General features: G+C 43.0%; 2 protein-coding genes across 2 annotated transcripts in view; one reads left to right on the top strand and one right to left on the bottom strand.

Annotated features, from left to right (window-relative positions):
- Positions 1 to 3209, bottom strand: part of Gins1 (GINS complex subunit 1) — a 22556-nt gene extending 19347 nt beyond the window's left edge. Inside the window, exons 1-2 of the mRNA XM_029474335.1 lie at positions 3007 to 3209; positions 134 to 198 (exon numbers count right to left, since the gene is read on the bottom strand). Of these exons, the coding sequence (XP_029330195.1) occupies positions 134 to 198; positions 3007 to 3081 (140 nt within the window). The 5' untranslated portion in view covers positions 3082 to 3209. The remainder of the gene's footprint in view (positions 1 to 133; positions 199 to 3006) is intronic.
- Positions 3210 to 8057: 4848 nt separating this feature from the next.
- The window catches only part of Abhd12 (abhydrolase domain containing 12), a 75582-nt gene continuing 67569 nt past the window's right edge, over positions 8058 to 16070 (top strand). The window contains exon 1 of the mRNA XM_021177764.1: positions 8058 to 8427. Within this exon, the coding sequence (XP_021033423.1) occupies positions 8237 to 8427 (191 nt within the window). The 5' untranslated portion in view covers positions 8058 to 8236. The remainder of the gene's footprint in view (positions 8428 to 16070) is intronic.

Below are 16070 nucleotides of genomic sequence, written 5' to 3'. Positions count from 1 at the left end.
AAAAAAAAAAAAAAAAAACAAAAAAAAGGGAACAAAAACAAAAACAAAACAAACATCCCCAAAGAGATATAACATGTTCTGATTTTAACATGTCATTTCTTATTTTTAAAACATCAATATTAGCACAACTTACACATCAGACTGGTTTTGTTCATACAAAGCTTTCATCTCCTCCAGAACTTGTCTGAGTCCGTCCTCCTGAAATGTAGAAACTGATACTGATATGCATCCATTGATTCACCTATTCATTTCAATCTCTATGATTTTTCATTTGCATACCTTACTACAAAAAAAAAAAGGCTTCACAATATTTTCATAGCAATAGATGTTGTCAAGGAGCATAAAGTAGTATAGTTCTGTGGAAATCGGTTCCACAGCTATTCAAACTATTAAAGGGAATGGACGAAGTAGTTCCTGAACACAGGATGCCAAGCAGGTAGACCAAGAACTCAAAGTCTTCGGGCACTACACAGATATACCCTATCTTGAACAACACATTCCTAGCTTGCATAAGACCGTGAGCTCTGTGCCTGGCACCAAAAAAAAAAAAAAAAGGCTAAACAGAACTACCATATGACCCAGCAACTCCACTCCTAGGTTGTTATACACAAGCCCGGGTTTTCTTTCTTTTTGCTTTGTTATTCCCTCCACTAGTGCTGAACTAAATCTCCAACTCACACAAAAACTTACAAACAATTGTGTTGTGTTTGAATTTTTTTTTATCTTTAGGGTTTCATAATTTGTTTTCTTTTTTTAAAGATTTATTTATTATTATATCTAAGTACACTATAGCTGTCTTCAGATGCACCAGAAGAAGGCATCAAATCTCATTACGGATGGCTGTGAGCCACCATGTGGTTGCTGGAATTTGAACTCAGGACCTTCGGAAAAGCAGTCGGTGCTCTTAACCACTGAGCCATCTCTCCAGCCCCATGATTTGTTTTCTTGAGACAGGGTCTTACTAGTACTATGTGACCCAGGCTGACCTAAAACTCACATTACATTTCCTGCCTCAGCACCCCAAATCCTGGAATTATAGGCACACACTGACTGGGCAGAATTATTCAAAATAGTCAAAAAGCAAAAATAATTCAAAGGACCAACAGATCGAGAGATAAGCCAAATGTGGTATATCACTCAATGGAATGTAATTCCGCTATGAGAAGGAATGAGTACCGACACATGGTAAACATAGATCCTGAAAACTCCACATTAAACCAGAATCACCAGACACAAAAGGACTATAGTCTGAGTCTCCTTACTTGGAATACCAGGCAAGGCAAATTCATACACAGAAAAGCAATGTAGCCAGACACAGCAGCACAGGCCTAGAATCCATGCCAGCAAATGGAAGGAATATCTCAGGTTGAGGCCAGCTTTGACAACTTAATGAAAACTGTCCTTTAAAAAATAAAGAGCAGGTGAGATGGCTCGCCATGTAAGGGCACTTACTTCCTAGACTGCTGACCTCCTGTAACTCACACAGTAGAAGGACAACTCTCTTGTCCCCTAACCTCTACACCTGTGTTATGGTATGTCCCAACCCACATAAGTAAATAAATATAACAGAAAAGTGATGATCAGGACCTGTGAGAAAAGGGGGACTGACTGGGCATTGCTGCTCAACAGTGACAAAGTTTCTGCTGGAGTAATGAAATGGGTTTGGAAACAGTGAGGAAGACTGGACAACAATGTGAATGTAATTAGTGGCACTGGCGCACACACTGAGTTAAAATGGTCAAGTTTATATTTGTATGTGTATTTTTAAAAGATAAAACAAATAGCCATTGGAAAAGTGCAATAGGGGGCTGGAGGGATGGGCTCAGAGATTAAGAGCACTGTCTGCTCTTCTAGAGGTCCTGAGTTCAACTCCCAGCAACCACATGGTGGCTCACACCATCTGTAATGGAATCTGATGCCCTCTTCTGATGTGTCTGAAGACAGCATCAGTGCACTCACATATGTAAAATAAATAAGTAAGTCTTAAAAAAAAAAAAAAGGAAGAAAAGTGCAATAGGGGCTGGAGAGATGGCTCAGTGATTAAGGGCACTGGTTGCTCCTTTAACCGGACCCAGGTTCGACATTTCTAGCACCCACATGGTGATTCATAACTGTCTATAACTGTCAGTTCCAGGAGAATCCACTGATATCTTCTGACCTCTGTGGACACCAGGCATGCACACTGCCACATATATACATGCATGCAGAACATTCATACACACAAAATTTTAAAATAAATCCTTTAAAAAAAGCATTGTAAAACTACTGAACTACTGAATATTAGAATAGTCTCAAATACATTATACTGAGCAAAAGAGGCCAGAAATAAAGACTGCATTCTACATGATTTCACATGGCCCTGTTCCATGACATGTCAGCTCCCAGATACATGGGGGGTGGGGGAGGGAGGCAATAATCTACAAGCAAGAAAAGCAAATCTATGGTTTACAAAGGCTGAAGCTGGGATACAGCTTCATAGCAATCCCCAGAACTACTGGGGTTATATTAAGATGCTATTGGCTCATCAAGAAGCTGGCTATAAAGATGCATGTGGATCTGGAGGGATGGCTCTGGCACCCACAATCCACCTATAGCCCACACCCTCTTCTGGCTTCCATGAAGCACCTTCATGCAAATGAGGCACATACTCATAATTTGTTTTGTTTTGTTTTGTTTTTTAAATAGAGTTCCAGGCCAGCTTGGACTACATGAGGACTTATCTCAAAAAAAACGAAAACAAGAAATGCTCAGATGGGGCAAGTCACCAAATCAACAAGTAACCTAAGTAATGAGTCTTTTTCTTCCTACGATTTGGCCCCGTTTCAAACTTGTTGTTTCCGATCTCGGAATCTAGCAAAGAGATAAAGTTAGCCCAGCAACCAACACTTGAGAAAAAAATCTCCAGCAAGCAACAGCAGGCATAGGCTCCGCCCCAAGGCATGAGGCCCCGCCCTAGGCCCCCAGGCCTGGCCCTCGACACGCCCCTTCCCGGCCGCCGCTCCTCACGTTAAAGGCCGGCAGCTGCCCTTCCGGCGCGCGGTGTAACTCGCGGACAAGCTCCATAGCTTTTTCGCAGAACATGACGGACGCGCCCGGGTCCCGTGGTGCCGACAACTGCCAAGTCACCCCAAACGGTCGCTAGTTCCCAAGCCGCGGCACTTCTATTGTTCAGAGTCGCACAACACCAGCAACCAGCTCCTCGCTTTGGCGCCAAATAGGCTCAACCAATAGAAGTGCACTGGTGCGGGGTGGAGATGGTGGGTGGGAGAGAACTAAACTAAGGTAGCCGAGAAGGAACATTTTATTTTATTGCGCAACCTCACTGAGCTTCAGGAAAATGGGGGTTAAAGAGGATGGTTTCCTCCTCCCTGGCAAAGCCAGAAAGTAAATTGCGTCTAAGATTGTGGGCTGAAACAAAGGGCTGTTTTCGATTGTCCAGCAAAGTAAAGTGCACATTCTTCTCCTCCTTTTTATTTTTTCCATTTGAATTAATTATCTTTAGATTGCAAGAGGCACCTTTAGGTTGAAGAAAAGTCGAGAAACTACTGGTTATGATGCAGTGTTTGAGTTTTGCAGTGCCGGTTGTTTAACATTAAAGAGAAAAGTTTTTTTAAAAAAAAAAAACAGGGGTTTGGAGATTGGAGGGGTGTCTTTTTTTTTGTAATTTATTTATTATTATATGTAAGTATACTGTAGCTGACTTCAGACACACCAAAAGAGGGCGTCCGATCTCATTACAGATGGTTGTGAGCCACATGTACTTGCTGGGATTTGTACTCAGGACCTTTGAAAGAGCAGTCAGTGCTCTTACCCGCTAAGCCATCTCCCCAGCCTAAGAAACTGTCTTTTATTGGGTACTTTCAGTATGGTAGGAACTATGACATATATTTAGCTTCTCACAACTTTCCTTAAGAGATTATTAGTATGCAGAACTGGTAAACGAGAAAAGTTAACTCTCTGCAGGTCACATGGCTCATAAACTGATCAGAACCTTATCTCTATGCTTCCAACTTTCTGCTCTGGCACTTTTTGATTTTAAAACAGTTAAAAATATTCGCAAACTGGACAATGTCGCAGATAACAGCAGTTTAAAATTGGTTCTGAACTGATGGTGGAATGCCTGCAGTCCCAGAACTTTTGTGACAGAGAAAGATTACTTCAATTCAGTTCAGGAATTCTAAAGGAGCCCATCTTAAAAATAAACAAACAAAAAACAGTAAAAATACTCTCGATTTGCCTTCTGTTTCTGTGATGAGACACCATAACCAAAGATTAAAAAGGAAAGAGCTAATTTCATCTTGCAGTTGTAGTTCCATGCCATAAAGGGTATTCAGGGCAGGAAATCAGAGATCCTGGAAGAAGGCTGCTTACTGGCTTCCCATGGCTTCCCAGGCCTTGGGGTGACACTCCCCTTAGTGGTCTGGGCTGTCCCAAGTCAATTATTAATTAAGAATACTCCTACAGACTGTCCAAGCCATTCTGATGAAGGCAGTTCCTCAAGATTCCCTCTTCCCAGATAAAATTACGTTTGTGTCAAGTAGACAAAATTTCTCTAACCTTCACAACGCAAGATAAAACCATACCATAAAACCTACTTGTTTCATTTACACCCCCTTTGAAATTGGGTCTTACTGTGTAGACCAGGCTGACCTCAGAGTCATAGAGATCCACCTGCCTCTGTCTCCTGGGTGCTGGAATGAAAGGTGTGCGCCTTTGCCTTACTAGTTAGCTGATTTTTGAAAAAAGCGTTAACGTCTATAAAACAATAATAGATTTTTGTCTTGTTCTTTTGCAAATGTAGCCAACAAGACTGTTAAACTGGACAATGTTGAGAGAGGTGTTTCAGAGAGAGGTACTGAGACAAACTGTTCTTCAAGTGAGAGCTTTACTACTTATCAATTCACATACAGTATGGTGGGGCTCTGAAGAGGGGTACTTCAGTTCCACCAAACTAAGCAGAGATCCTAGGAAAAAAAGTTGCAGAGGGAGGAGGTGGTCCAAAGCCACAAGGTAGTAGGCATGGAAAGTACCTCCTGCTACATGCTAGCTGCTTAAAGTCAGTTTGCCTCTATTTCTGGGTCAGCTGGGGAAGGCAAGATTTTGTGACTTCAGAGTCAAAGCACTGGTCTGTCATATTCCTGTAGCTGTTCCTGGAGGAAGGGAGGCTGCTTGGAGTGTGGCGTGACCTGTTAAGGCTACAACCATGACGATGCCCCCACTTTAAAAAGAAACCACTTGTTAAAGTGTTGTGGCTCATGTCTGTCATGCTATCACTCCAGGTGCTGAAGCAAGAGTATTCCAGAAAGTTCCAGGCCAACCTGGGCTAGAGTATGAGACCCTGTCTTAGAAAGCAACAGAGAGGTAAGTAGGTAGATAGCTAGATAAATAGGGATTTTCTTTTTATGTCAATTAGGGACACTTAGGTACTATAGTGTTTATTAAACTCCCAAAACACTGCTATAGGGTTATGATTCACAAACCCGTAGTTACCGCCTCTCATCCATGTCTAGTTTCAACTTCAGCCAGGAGGCCAGTCTTTTATTGACCTTTAGAGTTCTTTTACTTTTAAAATGGGAACAGTAGAATACCCATGCACAGCCTTGATGATTCTATCTTTCCTTCAGCAAATATTTATGAAGTGTGTACTATGAGCCAAGCATTGGTCCGGATACTGAAGATAATGCAGTAAACAAGGTCCTTTCTTGGAGTCTATCTTACAGTGTGGAAAACATCAATACAGATAAAGATGTATCAATGTCAAGTATTTTGGTGCTACGCACTAGCCAGAATAAACCCAGGAAGGTGAACACAGCAAAAATGAGAAGGTCTGAGAGTTCTGAGTAAGTGTTCAGCAAACATAACTCTCATAGGGGAGGGGTGTTACTCTGTAGATAGAAGGCTTTAGGGAGGCAGGGTTTTTCAACAAGAATCAAAGTGTAAAGGTCTTAGGGAGGGGCTGTGTAGCTTTGTGAAGGACCATGAGAGAGGCAGTGATCCTGGGAGAACTTTGTTCCTGAGACCAGAAAGTGGGGCTGGAGCTCTGTCAGGTAGGCTATTGTAGAGCCTTTTGAATACAAGCTTCCAGTTTTGAGAGAGGTGGGAACCAACCGAAGGGATTTTTAGTGACAGATTCAGTTCTGTGGCAGATGTTAGACAGAAGGAAGCAAAGCAAAAGTGAAGGCAAAAGGCCTCTTAGACCTTTAAAGTAATCCAAGTGAGGAATGATGGCTGTTTGTTTGGTCCAAGGTGGGGATTGGTGGAGGAGATAGGAACTGGTTAGATGCTGGATTTTTGATACAGGGTTGATGTAAAACTTGATGATGGATGTGGTGTCATAAAAAAAAAAAAAGGAGAAAATCAAGGATGAGACCAGAGTCTTGACTCCAAGAAAGCCAAGGATGGAGTTCCCATTCATTCCTTGGGAGGGAAAGGGGATGAGCTAGGAAGGTTGAATGCCTATTAGACGTCAACAAGGAGTACAACATTTGATAAAGAGCCTTAGATGTAGAAAGGGTATGACCCAGAGATACAATGGGAGCGCACCCAGTGTGGAAGCATATTTAAACTTTAGGAGACCAGGAGATAAGGATCATATTGACAAAATCTAGCTCCACACCCTGTCTCCTCCCTCCAGTTCTTCCCCTCCTCCTCTTCCTCCTCCTCCTCCCCCCTTCTCTGTATAATGGAACCCCAATCCTCAGGTATACTGAGGAAGTGCTATCACTGAGCTATATTCAGCTCTTTTTATTTGTGTTATTTTGAGACAGAAGCCGCTAAATTGCCTGGGTTGGCCTCCAATCTGCAACCCTCCTGATGTCAGCTTCTGTAATAACTTCAGGCATGTCCTACCAGGGCTATTTGTTCTTTTGTTTTTCTATAAAGAATTTATGACTGATAGGTCAAAACTATCTTTAAGTATTTAATTTCCTTTTTGAATATTCAAATCTATAGTACTATTTTGTTGATGTTTTAAAGACTGTAGATATTCATACAGTATGAACCTAGGTTATAATATAGCAAAAATGTTTAAGAAATTCTTGAACTGCAAGTTGTAACTATCGCTACAAAGCCAACAACATAATCCATTACATTTCTAAATTCCTACTTAATCTTTATCAGTTGCCAATACTTTTCAAACTGATTTACACACATGTTGAAATTACAAAAGTAACTCATTAGTAAGATGCATGCTATATCAAACAAAACAAAAACTATTAAAAGCTACAAAGTGTGCTTTCATTTTTTTTTCAGGTGGATTGAATTATTAAATTTGGATGTCAGAGTGCAAAGTCCTCTTTGAAACGGATTTCCTTGCCTTCTTACCAGTCCTAATCGTTCTTATGAAGATCCAAATTTTAATAGATTTCAAAGCATACACAGGTAGTTCATTTTCTTACATTCAGCGAAAGAATAAAAAAGTAAATATATGGGAGGCAGAAGTAGGCGGATTTCTAAGTTCGAGGCCTGCCTGGTCTACAAAGTGAGTTCCAGGACAGCCAGGGCTACACAGAGAAACCCTGACTAGAAAAGACAAAAAAAAAAAAAAAAGTAAATATAAACTTGTTTAAACAATACATTAGCTTCTGGAGTTTCTCTCTCTCTCTCTTTCTGTAAAGCTTTTTTGTTGTGTATATCAAACCTAAAGAACATCTGGGGCTCTAGTTTTTTAGGGGCGCCAAATGCCCTAAAGAGGGAGTAGAGAGCCTATTTTGCCCAGCAAACGGGGCTAGTGCCCTCAAGGACTCCCTAGCATCCTCCCCATTCGGACCACTTAGATAGGGCCTGCCTCAGTTCGTAGGCAGAGGGCACCTGAGTTGCACCTAAAGCGACCCAGCGGGAGAATCCAAACTGGCCCTAATCCGTTTCGGAAACGCAGTAAAACCCTTCAGACTAGCCCTGTCCTGAAAATGACCCGCAGTTTCAGCTTATTCCGCCCTTCTCCAAGATGGCTGTGGCTGGCGCTGGGGATGCTGGGCGCGCTGCTTGTAAAGCGGAGGTGCCGGGGGCGTGTCTGGGGCGGGTCTTCCTGGACTCGTGCGCTGATTGGCCGCGGTGGCCGATCGGCCTCCGGCGCTGGTCCATAGCGGGCGTCGCGGCCTGGGGCTGGGATGTGACCCGCAGTGGGCTCCCGGCTCCGGGTGGTGACGGCTGTGAGCGGCGGCGACTGCAGCGAGGTCGGCGCAGGCGGGCGGGCGAAACCAGGGCGCCGAGAGCTGCTGGCCGACAGGGCCGCGGGATGAGGAAGCGGACCGAGCCCGTCACCTTGGAGCATGAGCGCTGCGCCGCTTCAGGCTCGTCCTCCTCCGGCTCGGCCGCCGCGGCGCTGGACGCCGACTGCAGCTTGAAACAGAACCTGCGTCTGGCGGGCAAGGGGACGGCAGAGCCGCACAGCGCATCCGACGCGGGCATGAAGCGGGCGCTGGGCAGGTGAGATGCGGTGCAGACACGCGCGGGCCCCTCACCTGGAGGGCAGGTAGTCCCAGGCTCCCACCTTCAGAGATCTGCTGCGGGAGCATCCCACGGTTCCATCCTCCCGGCGTCCTCTTCGACCCTTCTTCAGACTACCTCCCCTCGTCTGGCCCGCAGGGACCGTCCAACCCCATTCTTTCCTCCAAACATCTGCCTCTGGAGCTCTCCTTCAACCCTCATCTCACCTTCCCACCCCCTCCACGAGCTTCTCCTTATCAGGTTAGCCTGCAGGGATACTTAGCGGTTGGGTCAATAGTAATCAGGGGCCCAGTATTCCTGACTGGCTCTGGAAAGAGTCTCCCGAGGAGTTTGAAAGGCTGCCCTTAAGAAGAGGACCACGCAGGGTGAATCTCAAGACCCTGCAGGTGCTCTTAGCCCGTTCACCTGCTTTGCCTTGACCTTATATGGAGCTCAGTAGCAACTCTCCTGTCTGGTCCTTCCCTTCGCTAGCTTATCTCAGGTCAGAGCTGCATTCGCCGACCCCCTTTCAAGGGTTAAGCCGTTTTCAGAATCCAAATGAAAGGATGGATGCATCCATTCTCAGCTGTTGGCGAGAACTGGTGGTTGTCTATGCGGGTAGTTACAAGGCACTTGAAATCTGCACAGGAATTGGTCATTGAAAATTACTCTGTAAGGTCCTGGAATCCTCTGGGGTTGGTTGGTGAGTTAGACTTGCATCCTTCTTTTAGGATGGAGAAGAGGCAGTTATGTAAAGCTGATTTCAAAATTGAGTAGCCTGTTTTATATAGGGATAGGTTTCTTTCCCTCTATGCTGGTTTCTTAATTTGACAGTTTGTAGACTATTATATTTGTTGGCAGTTTTGAAGCCTTGATAGTGTATGATCAGAAATATTAGTTTGCAATGTTCCTAAGTCAGGAATTGTAGCAGTCATTTCTTTTTGCATCAATTGATCGTTCGTTGTATATGTTAAACATTTACCCAAGAAAGAAAATCAGAGCTTGAAGCTCTGTGCTTAAAAGATCATGAACTTCAACTACCGAGATCTTTAAGTCAGTGATTCTCAATCTTGCAGAAAGGCCAGAACTGGCTATTTGTGGGTAAAATTTACTACCACAGGGTGGGTGAGATTGCTCAGCTGGGGAAGACTCCTGCCATCAGGCCTAATGACCTGAGATCTATCCTTCTTGTGACTTAATGGTGAAAGGAGAGGACTATCTCCCATAAGTTGGCTTTTGACCTCCATGCAGACCACCTCACATACATGCACACAAAATAAATGTGTAACATGTAATTAAAAGTGAACTAGCAGGTGATCAATCTTTTGAAAACCTTATGTACTCTTTACTTTGTCTTAAGAAAAGTTTACCTTCATTAAAAACCCTTGATAATTCGATTGCACTTTTATTCATATGCTTTGCATATAGCTTAGATAACTTTCGTTGAAAAACTCAAATTGCTATGTATAGCCGTGTTTGGGAGGCCAGCAGGAATACTGCTCTGACACCTTCCTTGTATTAAAAGGACCTGTTTGATATTGTAGTACAAAGAGAATCATTCAGATGGTGCCCACATCCTCTGAATGAACAGAGGCTTTGGGGGAATAAAGCATAATGAAGGAAGGCCAGATCGGACCATTACTCCATAGTTGTCCCCCACCCCCCCACCGCACCCCCACCCCCGTTGCCTTGGCCAGGCTTTCACTCAGGCCAGCGCAGCCCTGTTTACCTTCTTACTTACCTGACATTGTAATGCTACAAGTGCGTGAATACTTGCTGAGTTGCCTTACCTGTCTCCTCCCCAGCAAGAATGGAAACGCAATGAGAGTAGGTTGCTCTCTCCACCTCTGCATTCCAAAAGATAGGGAGCAAACAAACAAACAAATAAAATTAAAAAAGCCTGTTGAGTAAGTGAGTATCTACAGAATAAATTCCTAGAAGTGGAGTTGTGTTGATAACTAACAGGTAAAGCCAAAGTATGAACTGAAGAATTAGTACTGATCGTGACCTCTGCCAGTGTAGGTTGCCTGCTCCTAAGACATTTGGACCTTGCTTCTTTCTTTTAACTTCTTTTTGGATACTTGTAGCAACATGCAAGTGGATAAAATCTTATGATGGCCCTCTATCTGTCACACACTTTTAAGCTGACACTGTTTAGCATCTTAAATCATTCCTCTTCTTGCCATTTTTTTCCCTCAGGCTGGGAACTAGACTATTTTTGAGCAGATTTTATTTATAAGTACTTTAGAATTACTTGAACGAAAAGAAGTGATTTGAAACAATGTAATAGTGGTAGTATCATATTTCAGCTATGTATACTATCCAGTCTGCACACCCATTTCCTAAATTCTCAGAAATGTCTTACTGATTACTTTATCTTAAAATTCTGTTTTCCTTTTTCTTTGTTCCCTATGTACTTCCTTTAGAAAAATTCTATACACTCTTTTTATTTATTATTTTGTGTATGTATGATATGTGTGTGGAATTACTTGTGTAATGTAAAGGTCAGAGGACAATTTCAGGAAATTTGTTTTCTCTTCTACCTTTATGTAGGTTCTGCAGTTGAACTCAGTTCTCCAATACTTCTTTACTGGATAAGTCATCTTGCTGGCCGCTCTCCTATGCATTTTTATCCTAATTATTTCTTTTGTTGTTGTTGTTGAAAATAGGATTCTTTATCATAGCATGTATTCTTATTGTTTTAGCTCATAACTAGTAACATTATTTCTCATGGTTTTTACAGTCGATTCTCTTTGGTCTTCTAAGTCTTCTGTGATGACAACTGTAAGTAATAAGAATTTTGTCCCTTGTCTTCAAATTTTTATGCCACTTGTTTCCTTCTCTTTCCTGATGCCTGGTATATCCTGACAGAAAGCCAAGTACTATCAATGATTCTGGACATCTTTGACTAGTCCATGACTTTACTGACAGCCAAGTACTGTGGGTGTTACTGGGTACCTTGACTAGTTCCTGACTTTATTACAGTTAAGTGCTATGGCTGATACTGGGCACTTTCATGTCTTTACTGATAGTGTTTTTGATGGTTTGTTTGTTTGTTTGTTTTTGCCATTAAGTGTAATGCTAGTTCTTTTGCTAAAGAGTTTGTTGCTGGTGGTATTTTTTTTAAAATGGTAGCTGAATTTTTAAGTGCCATTTGTGTGGGGTGTTTTTTTGTTTTTTGTTTTTTGTTTTTTTAATATGGTCTAATCAACTTAAAAACAAAACAAAAAAATCCCCCTGTAGCTAATTCAGATGGAAAAAATTTTGAGACCAAAAGCCCCCATTTTGTTTGTTTTAAGTTCTGGGTGGGCCAAAGGGTGATTTTTTTTGAAGGTAAATATTTGATATAATTAATATAGGAACCCTACGCCCTGGGAAGAGGGATGATAATAACTTGCTTTGTCTGATGAGCAGAGATGGGCAGATGAAGGATTTTGTAGGAGTTTCTTTTTCTTCTTGTAACCTTGGAATTCTTGACAGTGCATAGAAGGTACACATGTTCTAACGTGGACCCTGAGAAGACACGCATTCAACCTACAGGGATGGCCTTTCTTCTCCCAGCCTTTCGACCAAATCTAGGGATGGACAGATACAGTGACCTGCATGGGAGGTTTCGTGACTCTTCATGTAAATACCAAGGAACACAGTCAGCACCTCCCGTTTTTCCTCGATCCAGAGAAGGGCACCCATCCAAGATACTGCTGGCTTTATCAGAAAGACAGGAGGCTGAGGTCAGGGTCCATGCCCTTCGCCTTTAGCCTTTCCAAGGTATCACCTGCAGCTTACATGCCATGCATCCCTGCGTGTGTGTCTCATCATCATCCTTAACCTACAGATTAAAATGAGAGGAAGTTCACAGCTGGCCTCTCTTTATCTCCTTTTTACTACCGCACCTGAAGTAACAGACTTGGCTCCAGCGATTACATTGCAGCAGGTTGGCTGTTGTACTTCATCTGGGCCCCCGCTGGGTCAGCCTTTTCCCATTGTTCCTTACCTTGTCATGTTGCTCTATAGCCTGACTCCAGATTTTATTAGGACTGTATTTTCTATATTTCTGTTTGACAAAGTTCCTTTTAGCCCACAATCACTATTCCTTCCCAAGTCAGCTTTCTGTGGTGAGCCTGGCAGACAGGTCTACACTGTGGGAGATGCCTTTGGGAAGACTGAGACAGACTTCTTGACCTGTTCAGGAAGGCCACCTTAAAGAAAGAATCATGGAATTTTCGATACTTTAAAAGTGCCTGGGTATAGACAGAATCTCTTGTGTATTGTGTGGAAGCAACGCCTGTCAATAAAAAGCTGATGGCCTTTTAGCTGATACAGTAAACAGTAGGTGGGACATCTGGCAGAGAGAGAGAGAGAGAGAGAGAGAGAGAGAGAGAGCGAGCGAGCGAGCTGGGATTGTGGAAAGGGTCAAGAGCAGGGAGATTTGCCCCAAACTCTGAGGAGACAGATGCATGAAACTAAGGAGAGGTAACCAGTCATGTAGCACACAGAGAATAGGATAAACGGGTTATATAAAGTATGACCTAGCCAGGGAATGATTCAAAGCTTATGGCCTAAGGATTTATTCATAATTAAGTCTCAGAGTTGTTATTTCTGGGAACAAAGAGGTTGGATGGAAAAGCTGTGGCTACAACGGGGTAGGATAGCATCAAGTGGGTCAATGGGGAAAGATGCTTGTTGCACAAGTCTGGCGACCTGAGTTTGATTCCTGAAACCCATGTATAGGCAGAAGGTGAGAAAGCTACAAAGCACACACAAACAAAGTAATTTTTTAATATTAAAAAAAAAGTCATGGAAGATAGTTAGTTTATCAGGTCTGTGCTAATAAAGGTGGAATCCTGTTCGAGATTCCTGCTCTCAAGAGAATACTTGTATTTCAAATAAAATATGCAGGAAGACTGTTTAATGACACAACTATGACAAGCTTCAGGTCGGTGCTTTTGTCCACAGTTGGTACCATGAAACTTAAGGGTTCAGTGGCTTTGTGCTTTGCCAGGGGATCTGTCAGCACAGCAAATCACTTGTCCTGTTCTACCTTGTGGACAGAGGGACCAGCCAACATAGGGAAGATAATAGCCAGAGTGCTAGACTAAAATGGCCTTTATCTAGATGACCTGCCCTTTGGGTCTAGTTTCCCTTGTACTAAATTCCATATTTTATGGGATGCTGCATAGTGATCTGAGTCTCTAGTGAGTCTTTTCAGAATCTGTGGCTTGGCATGAGCTACTTAACCTCTGAGTCTGCTTTTTCATCTGTAATATGGGGATAAGAATGCCTCCCAGTTGGATTGTCATGAGACCCAGGTGTGTGGAAAATTCCTGGCACTTGGTGAGCATCAGCTGGTAGCATCTTCTGGTACAATCATCCCTGTTGTTATTACTAATGTCATAAGCTAAAGGAACTGAGAAAGCTGTTAGCTTGTGTCATGAATACATTACTCCTTCCCACTCCTGCCCCCAGATTACAATGCAGCACTTCATACTTGTGCTTCTAGTATATCCTGCTTGGTGAGCGTATATTTTTTTATTACATATATTTATTTGTGGGTTTTATTTTGGGTGGTGGGAGCAGCACTCACATATGATGTGGACGTCAAAAAATAACTTGTCAGAATCAGTTCTCTTCTTTCACTATATGGGTCCCAGAGATCAAACTTGGGTCCTCAAGCTTTGGCAGCAAGCATCTTTACCTGTGAGCCATCTGGTCAGCCCTGTATATGTTGACATTAGAGCATTTCTAACTATACTGGTGGGTCATCCAACACTTTTCTAAGCCATTTTTACCTTACTCCTTTCCCCCAGTGTGCTCTCTGTCTCTCTCTCTCTCTCTTTCTCTCTCTCTTTCTCTCTCTCTGTGATACACATAAGGTCAGAGGGCAGTTTTTTAGGTGTCAGTTTTCTCCTACCATATGGGTCCCAGGGATTGAACTCAAGTTGCAAAGCTTGGCAGTGCCCTTACCCTGTGAGCCATCCTAACAGGCCTGAGCCATTCTTTTAACAGTTTGAATATCTGTTAGGTGTGATAACACTTTAAGGCTGCAGTTTACCTGCATGAGCTGTACCTTCCTATGGAGAGACAGGAGACAAAGGAAGAGAAATAATGTCAGGTGCTCTGGTTACTCAGGAGAGTCGGAGAGCCAGTAAGAGATCAGTTTTGGCTGGGTAGTGGTAACACACACCTTTAAACCCTGCTCTTGGGAGGCAGAGGCAGGCAGATCTCCATGAGTTTGAGGCTAACCTGATCTACATAGTGACCAGCAGAACATCTAGGGCTACACAGAGAAACCAGAGAGAGAGAGAGAGAGAGAGAGAGAGAGAGAGAGAAAGAGAGAGAGAGAGAGAGAGATATCTTGTCATCAGGCAAGAAAGACATTGTCAAACTTGAGTTGGAGATGGAAAGAAAAATGTGGAATTCAAGGAGGCATTATCAGGATTTTCTGATTGCTTGAATGGAAGAGTATGGGGTGGGGGGAGAGTCTTTTCTGAGTAACTGGAAGAATAGAACCAACTACTGTGTGCTGAGAACTCTCTTAGTTGACATGCTGCTGCTGTAACAGTACCACAGACTGGAGAAGTGAGTTTTTGTTTTTTGTGGGTTTTTTTTTTTTTTCAGACAGGATTTCTCTGTGTAGCCCTGACTGTCTGTCCTAGAACTTGCTCTGTATACCAGGCTAGCCTCGAACTCACAGAGATCTGCCTGCCTATACCTCCTGTGCGCTGGGATCAAAGGTGTGTGCCACCACTGCCTGGCTAGTTTTTTGATTTGCAGTTCTGGAGTGTTGTAAGCCCAGTATCAGAGGGCTGCATTTGAGGAGGGCCTCGGTGCTCCAGATTAGCATGGTAGAAGTTATCACATGGAGAAAGAATAGTCTAGAGAAGACGGAGCAAGTACAGGAGAACATTTGACTGTGTAGCAAGCCCTAATTCAGTCTTATCAACCCATTAACCATTTCACCCTCTCAGTACAATCCCATTCATCAGTAAGTTTCAACATGTGCTGGGTGTGGTAGTGTATGCTTCTGGGGATACTAAGGAAAGAAAGAAGGATCATGTGCGCCCAGATGTTTGGCCAACCCTTTTTTTTTTTTTTTTTTTTTTTTGGTCATTGTGTATTTCGGAAGAATTCAAACTATAGCATTTCATTATAATAGTCTCACAGCTCTGACAGAAGTCACATTATAGCATCAACTCAAATGTCCTAAGTTCAGAGTCTTATCTGAATCAGATATTAGTGACTTTCAAAGCACAGTGCATCCTGAGGCCTGCTGTGAGCCTAAACTTTTAAAATACAATGGTGGGACAGGCATTCCAAAGGGCAGGCATCCCCTACTAAGTCCAAAGCTCATCGGAGAAAATAACATTCATCTAAAAGGTAAAGAATGGTGTTCTTTAATACTGTATCCCACATCCTGGGCACTGTAGGACAGTAACAATGTGTTCATGTGTGCTTGAATTTTTATGTCTCCAGCGTGCCTGCTTCCGTAGCTTCACTGGGCTTACCAGCAGTCGTGAGTTGGAGTCTTTTGTCTCAGTTCTCCCACAGTTGGAGTCTCCCTGGTAGCTCTACAGTTCTGGGATCTTGCAGGTGTCCCCACCCTTGTAACTTTAGTAAGCATTGCCTTAGTGGTATTTGTGTGG

This window comes from Mus caroli, chromosome 2 (assembly GCF_900094665.2).
Source record: "Mus caroli chromosome 2, CAROLI_EIJ_v1.1, whole genome shotgun sequence".
NCBI classification, from domain to species: Eukaryota; Metazoa; Chordata; class Mammalia; order Rodentia; family Muridae; genus Mus; species Mus caroli.
This window is presented reverse-complemented; position numbering and strand designations above follow the sequence as displayed.